This window comes from Xiphophorus hellerii, chromosome 8 (assembly GCF_003331165.1).
Source record: "Xiphophorus hellerii strain 12219 chromosome 8, Xiphophorus_hellerii-4.1, whole genome shotgun sequence".
Taxonomy (NCBI): Eukaryota; Metazoa; Chordata; class Actinopteri; order Cyprinodontiformes; family Poeciliidae; genus Xiphophorus; species Xiphophorus hellerii.
In genome coordinates, this window is record NC_045679.1 from 24,524,758 (window position 1) to 24,532,928 (window position 8,171).

Consider the following 8,171-nt stretch of genomic DNA (forward strand, 5'->3'; position numbering starts at 1 on the left):
GTACAAGTACTTCGTTACTGTACTTAAGTACAATTTTCGTGTATCTGTACTTTACTTAAGTAGATTTAATAATGGATACTTTCTACTTTTACTCCACTACATTTAACAGTAAGTATCTGTACTTTCTACTTCACTACATTTCTATATAGCGTTTCTTTACTCGTTACATCCAAGACGCATTTCAGTTTTTTGATTTGTTCGTTAGTTTGAAAGTATCCAATGGCGAGAGCAGAATCAGTCCGCTGAACCAATCCAAAGCGGGAAATAACCATTAGGCCCTCCCTCAAGAAGAGCAGCACAGTACGCAGGACCTGCAGAATCATTAACTCCCAGAATGGAGTCCAAGGATAGTCATCCTCCAGAAGACCTGCCCCACCCATGGCCTTATTTAAAAGATTTCTTTGAAATAACTGGGTCAAAAAACGCTTCCTGGAGATTCCAATGCCGCCTTTGCCTTCCCCGAAAGCATGAAATTCTATCTTTCAAAAATTCACCATCAAATTTGAAAAAACATATTGAGGTAAGTTAAGTTGCTAAACGCTATCGATGTTAAATTAATTTGTGTTAGTGAAGTTTTATGTAATCTTAGCAAGCTTTTTGTTGAACTCGACTGCAGTAAATAAATACGATTACTGTATATTGTTATAAGCTAGCATGAACTTGCAAGTAACAGTGATTACTGCGGTCGTGATCACGTCTCCCGCCATGAATGTTACATATAAGTTGACGCTAAACTCCTTCACGTCCTGGTTATTGAATAAATGTTAGCGCCATTAAAATAATCTCCATGTAACAGTTACAGTCATATTCAATAAATTAGAATATGGGTTCCAATGAGACGCAATTGTCGCAAGTCCGGCGACATTGGCGGACATTCCCGCCCACAGAGTCAGCCGTACTCCCCCTGCCTGGAAGGTGTTTATTGTTTTTACCTTAGAATGGCCAACTCTCCGTTATTGCTATATCAATTTGATACAGTAGAAGCTTCCGCACTTCCCATATCTGTGCTTTTTGTCACTATTTTCAGGAGTTGAAACTGTTTAAGCCGTTGTTAACATGTCGTAACCTGCTTTTCCAAGCCGCCTCTAAATGGCAGCAAAACGCAAAGAACTTAGCACAATCAGAGGGATCAGTTTAAGATCACTGCTTTAAAGAGCCCATCCTTTCAGGATTTTTTGTTTGATAGTGTTGTGTGTTAACAGTTGATGTTTTTTATTATTCTTATCTAATTTGTATAAATTAGGATTAAGATTTATAAAGAGCATATGTTTATTTTCAGAGAAAGCATGGCAGCCATCTCCAGCAATACCTTGCAATGACTGCAGTGGTCGTCAAAAGGAAAGGATCTGACTCCAATGAAGGTGCTTCAACCAGCAAGCAGAGAAAACTTGAGGAAAGCAGTAAAGTTTCTCAGAAGAGTGTTGACCATGCAGTGATAAACTTCATTGTCCAGGGTTTGCACCCTTTTGGAATAGTAGAACAGGCAGGATTTCGAAGCCTGGTGCAGCAGCTTCAGCCTAATTCTACTGTGATATCTCGTTCAACAGTTCGAACCATGATTGAAAAAAATACAGCAGAAATGAAGGCAAATGTGAGAAAAGCAATGCAAAATATCAAATACATTGCTACAACAACGGATTCCTGGACTTCACACCGGCAGAGCTTTGTTGGAGTGACTGCTCACTGGATAGATCCTGAAAGTCTTGAGAGATCATCGGTAGCTCTTGCTTGCAGGCGACTTAAAGGTCCCCACACATTTGACGCATTGGCTGGTCTCCTCAACGATATTCATACTGAGTTCAACATCCGGGAGAAAATTGTGAGAACCACCACTGACAATGGCTCCAATTTTGTTAAGGCCTTTAGGGTTTATGGCCCTGATGAAAACAACAGTCTGGACACATCTAGTTTAGGAAGTTTAGCTGAAGGGCACCAAGTAGTGGAAGCGAATGAAAATGAGGAAGACGATGCTCTGGGAGTGGAGGTAGAGGCTGTTGAGATTGGATCTCTCTTGGATGAAGAAGATGATAGTTCAGAATATCAGCTACCGAAGCATCATCGCTGTGCCTGTCATGTGCTTAATCTGATCTCAACAGTGGATGCCACCAAAGCAAACTCAAATGAGACTTACAAAAAGCTTTCATGTGCATCATTTGCCAAGTGTGGGGGTCTGTGGAACAAGAGTGCTCGATCTACAATAGCTGCTGAGGTAATTGAAAAGAGTGTAAGCTCCAACTCATCCGCCCCAATGACACCAGGTGGAACTCCCTGTTTCTGGCAGTGGAACATATACTGAGGATCATCAAAGACAATGGAGAAGGGGCCATCAGAGCAGTTTGCATTGTACTTAAAGTTTCCATGTAAGTGACACTTAATAGCACTTTTTTGTCAGTGAGTCTGAAATAAGCATTACTGATAGTAGTACTGCTGAAAATTTACCCTACACAAACTATTTGGGAATAAAATCAAATTACAGAAACATTCTGATGGCAATATAACTTTTTAAGATTTATGCAAATGTTTTTGTTTTTTATCAGGCGCAATTGCTAGTGAATTGTAAAAAGACATGTTATTAGTATATATAACTTATGAAATAGTTAATACTAACATGTAATATAAATATACATTAAATTGTATAATTGTTTGTTTAACAGGTTAAATCCTGCTGAGCTTGCTTTCCTGACTGAATATGTTTCAACCATGAGACCAGTCGTCAAGGCCCTCAACATAATGCAGGCAGAAGCAGACGTCCATATGGGATGGCTGGTGCCCACCACAAGTCTTCTGAGTGTGAAACTTGACCGCCTACGGATCTCTGCTAAGTTCTGCCAGCCACTGATTGATGCACTTCAAGGAGGAATACAGCAGCGCTTTGGACCCATGCTTGCTGACCCTGAACTCATTGCAGCAGCGATTCTTCTTCCAAAGTTCCGAACATCCTGGACAAGCAATGATGACATGCTGAAAATGGGTAAATCATAAAAATTGTTCCTCAATGGCCATTAAAATTTTTTTTTTAAATACTCTATTGTTGTCAAATTCAAAGAACAGTTCCTGGTCATCAGAAAATATTACCTATAAATCAAAAATTTTATACATTACATAGTGTATAGTAGTTTATGATTTGAATAAATTATATCCAGTCTTCACCTTCCTTATTTGTTCCTCTCATACCACCGAGGAGCAAAATTGTAGGTGCTACCCATTATGGTCATATATATGTAGTTGTTAAGACCTACTTTGTGGTTTTAAAAGTATATTGGTGACATTTATGTGTCATTTATAAAATTTTGATGAATTATGTTTCCTATGTGGTATTAATTTTGATTGTTCTGTATAGGACTGGACTACATCAAGACAAACCTGGATCAAGAGCCAGTGCAACTCGTTCGGAACAACTCAAGCTCATCAGATGAGGAGGACTACTTCAGAGTCATTAAGAGCAACATTCAAGAGACTACCAGACAGCTAGATGCATATTTGGCCAGCACAAGTGATACCATGGATATTCTCGAGTCAGTTCCGGCAGTGTTTAATTTGTCTTTAAAAGTAAACACACCTTTGCCCGCCTCAGCAGCCTGCGAAAGACTCTTCAGTATAGCAGGACAAATTTTCTCACCCAAAAGAGCCAGGCTGGACTCTAAAAACTTTGAGAACCAACTTCTGCTTAAGCTGAACAAGAAATTCTTGCCGTGATGTTAAAATGAGAAGTTAATGTGGTGCTATGATTAGAGTAGGCTGACTGAAGCTGACCCCCACACTTTCTTCAAATCAATGTCAAATGTTTTGTGCAGCAAAATTTGAGTTTCTCCTGTTTTATCTTTGAAAATATCAATGGACGTTTAAAGGTAATTTTGACTTCGTAAATGGGGTAGGGGACTGGTTGACTTTTGGACCTTTAGACGCTCATTAATATCTTCAAAGGTAAGCAATACAAACAAACAAAAAATTCTGCATAAACAGCACAAATGTTTGACACCAATTGTCTGATTTGAAGAATGTGGGGGGACCAATTTCATTCAGATCAGGCGCACCCATATACAGAGGCTACAGAACTTTATGTGGCTGTTCCAAGTTGGACTCCTCTTCCTTGATTGAATGTCCTCAGCCCCTTTCTGTTAAGAGTTCTCTCAAAATAGCTGGCAAAAAAGTTAAGTTCATGTTTTGTTAGGACGAAAGACTAGATGTTTCCAAATCGCTTGATGTTTGTTAGGTCAGTTTAAAGTCCCTTTTTTCAGGGAAACAATTTTCTTTTGAACGTGTTTATTTTGAATTAAATAAAACATTTCAAAGGTATAATAATTTCTCTCATTTTGCCTAATTACATGTAACCCTGCAGGTCATCCCTGGAATTCTGATGCATAGAATAAAATATCTAAATCTAAACTGTCACAGGGGGTAAACACAATAAAAACATGCTTTATCTGCAGCATTGCTCATTAAAATGGTACATTACTGATTTATTAAAACTAAATACGATAGGTACACTTAATGACATTATATAAGCCGTTAGGTATTATGGTCGGCAAGTACTTTTACTTTTAATACTTAAGTAGTTTTAAAAGCTTGTACTTTCTTACTTTTACTTAAGTAAAATAATAATGTGGTACTTTGACTTTTACTTGAGTAAATTTTTGTCTGTGTATTTGTACTTTTACTTAAGTACATTGTATGAGTACTTTCTCCACCACTGCCTACATTACATTACTTTCTGTGTGTTTTATTCAAAAATGTTGATGTATTTTATGAATAATTGTCCAGTGGTCATTTAATGTATTATTTCACTAATATTTTATTAATGTGGTTTACCAGTTTGGATAATCTGACTTCCTATCAATGAAGAAAAAACATGCGAAGCAAAAACACACCAGACCCTGCAGGCCAGGGCCGGTTCTATACGGGGGCCAAGAGGGGTTCTGAAGAAATTATACTAAATAAATGTCTTTTTTAAATATTCAGTGGTAGATATTTTTTCTTCACAATTTTCTTTTTAAGGTATGATTAAAAATACATTAAAATTATTTTTAATAAAAATTAATTTAATGAATTAAGAATTATAGTACTGCTCTTTTAACTGCTGTATGGAGTTCACACTTTCCATCTGCTAAATCAGAGATCTGCAACCTGAATCTCCGGAGACACAAGTGGCTCTTTGGCTCACATTATTAAATGATGAAATATTGCTGTGTTTTTGTCTAATTCATTTTTCAAATGTCTCCATAAAAACACTGACTACACGGGCCCCTGTGGTAAATTTGGTCTAGAACCAGCCTCTAAAGAAAACAGTAAAGACCGTTGTATATTATTTTAACCAGACTTGTATCATCAGCGCCTTCATTCAGATGACAATTTGCAATGCAAAATATTATGCTTAGGGATTTTTTTGCAGTGGGCAATGCAGCACTTAATTAATTTAGAATTATTTTTAGATTTATGAATGAAATTGTGTACAGCATTGGCTTTATTTATTTGAAGAGTATTTTGTACCTCAGTACAAAATGTATGTGTGCAAAATATTTGGATAAATAATGGGTTAGTCTGATCCCAGTCCTTAGCCTTGTTAATTACTCTTATTGGTCTTTTGTGAAGTTTGATTAGTGACTGTTGTGTTGTTTTGTAATTAATTTCCCAAATCTCTCTGGAGTCACTTAAATAATGTAAAACTAAAGAGCAGTGCAGAATGTCAGGCTGTTTCTGTGTGAACAGAAAGGTGTTTGGTACTGAAACTATGACAGACCCACTTCATGAACTGTGAACTGAAATAGTAAAACCCCGACTCATAATTTCTACTTTTCCATAGACGGACATTCATTCTTCTTTAAAGAAAAAAGGCCAACGGCCGCATAACGTTCAGACAAAAATAAGGGTCATGCAATTTCTAAGTATGATTTTCAAATAAAGTTCAGGTTAAAGACTCATTTTCAATAGTCATTTACCTGAACGTCTACCTTGATAATAAACTGGTTTTAGGTTTATTAATCCTATGCATTTAGTAAAATGTTCTTCAAATGACTGGAAATGCAAAGTTTTGAGTACGTAGATTTTATTTTGATTTCCACACTAGGACTGTGTCACTCCACAGCTGCTTGTGTCTCATTAATGTTTTCAGGCATGATGTGGTCTAGAGATTCTGTTTCAAACTGAGTTTATACACCTCTGGGAAAAATTTAAAGTTTCTCTGATTTTAGTCTTTATAAGTATATGTTTGAGTAAAATTAACATTGTTCTTTTGTTCTGTGAATTACTGACATGTCTCTTAATTTTGTTTGTGAATGTAGGTTAGGTTAGGTTAAACTTTATTAATCCCATAGGGAAATTAAGGTTATCTGTTGCTCACACATTAATTCACATCCACACATTAAAATCGTACATTTGGAGACATCCATAAAAGATACAAGAATATAATAAATAAATACATTCCCACTAAAAGAAGTCTAGAAAAGTGCTTAAATATGTTAAAATACTAGTTACCCCGTCACCCCCCCCCCCACCCCCACCCCCCCACAAATAGCAGCATTGTAAAGCCTAATGGCCCGTGGGACAAAGGAGTTTTTAATCCTCTAGGTTTGAACAACCCAGTGAGAGGAACCTGTCACTGAAGGAGCTCTTCTGGTTGGAGAAAACAGTGTACAGAGGATGGCTGGTGTTCTCCAAAATTAGACTGAGTTTAGACAGTGTCCTCTGTTCCACCACCGTCTCCACAGACTCCAGGCTCACACCGACCACGGAGCCAGCTCTGCAGATGAGGCGGTTCAGTCTCTGTATGTCTCTCTTCCTCGCATTGCCCCCCCAACAAACAGTTGCATAGAATATAACAGTAGACACAATGGACTTATAAAACATGTACATCCTTCACCAGGCTCCTGTACTCCCCCTCTTCACCCTCCTTTATACACGCCACAATGGCAGTATCGTCCGAAAAGTTTTGCATGTGGCATGTAACTGAGTTATATTTAAAGTCGGAAGTGTAGAGGGTGAAGAGGAGGGGCGAAAGAACCGTGCCCTGTGGAGCACCTGTGTTGCTGGTCAGAGTGGTGGACCTACAGCTCGCCATCCTGACAAACTGTGGTCTGTTGGTCAAGTAATCTGTTATCCAGCACACCAGGTGGGGGTCTACAGCCAAGATGTTCAATTTCTCCTGTAGAAGAAGGGGCTGGATAGTATTGAAGGCGCTAGAGAAGTCGAAAAAAAGGATCCTCACAAAGCAGCCCCCTCCATCCAGGTAGGAGAGGGAACGATGAAGCAGGAAGAGAACAGCATCCTCAACACTCACCCTCTCTCGGTAGGCGAACTGAAGAGGGTCCCGTACGTTCTGCACCTGGGGTTGCACCATGTTCAAGACCAGTCGCTCTAATGTTTTCATGACGTGGGACGTCAGAGCAACTGGCCTGTAGTCATTTGGCTCACTTGGGCGACCCTTTTTTGGAACAGGGACTATGCAGGATGTTTTCCATAGTGTGGGAACCACACCCAGTCGCAGACTCAGGTTAAAGACCTGCTGTAGAGGTTCTCCCAATTCCGCAGCACAGACCTTTAGAACCCTCGGACACACCCGATCTGGTCCTGCAGCCTTCCTAGGATGGAGTCGTCTCAGCTCAGTCCGCACCTGGTCAGCAGTGATGGAAGGAGGATGAGTGGTAGGAGCGAGTGGAGAAGGTGAGAAGGAAACAGAGGCAGAAGGAGGAGAGATAGACGTGGAAGGATGGTGGATAGGAGGGCTGGAGGAGGATTTCAGGAGGGAGGGGGTGGCATGAGGGGAACTGAACCGATTGAAAAAAGAGTTAAGTTCATTGGCTCTCTCAGGGTCCCCATCCACTGCGCTGCCACTCTTACTACTACAGCCTGTTATTGTCTTCATACTGTTCCAAACCTCCCGCATGTTGTTATCACTCAAGTATTTTTCCAGCTTCCTCCTGTATGTCTCTTTAGCCTCCTTCAGGCAGAGTTTAAGTTCCCTTTGTATCCTCCTCATCTCTTCACGGTTGTTGTTCCTCCTGAACGCTCTCTTTTTCCTGTTCAGAATAGCTTTTACTTCACTGGTGACCCAGGGTTTGTTGTTAGAAAAACATTTTACTGTTTTGACAGGGGCAACTATGTCAACACAAAAATTCAAATAGTCTGTCATACACTCCATGACAGACTATTTGACTATTATCTATGTCCTCCCCATA

General features: G+C 39.4%; 1 protein-coding gene across 2 annotated transcripts; it reads left to right on the forward strand.

The window, feature by feature from the left end:
- The first annotated feature begins 538 nt into the window (after nt 1-538).
- Nucleotides 539-4,626, forward strand: LOC116723876 (uncharacterized). 2 transcript variants are annotated; one of them, XM_032569065.1, is made up of 3 exons: nt 539-2,360; nt 2,655-2,971; nt 3,341-4,626. In XM_032569065.1, coding segments are annotated over exons 1-3 (675 nt in total). In that variant the 5' UTR covers nt 539-2,358; the 3' UTR covers nt 3,697-4,626. The 2 variants fall into 2 exon arrangements, with proteins under 2 accessions (XP_032424956.1, XP_032424957.1); XM_032569066.1 differs by lacking the exon at nt 539-2,360 and having other exon boundaries at nt 2,367-2,971.
- Nucleotides 4,627-8,171: the final 3,545 nt, after the last annotated feature.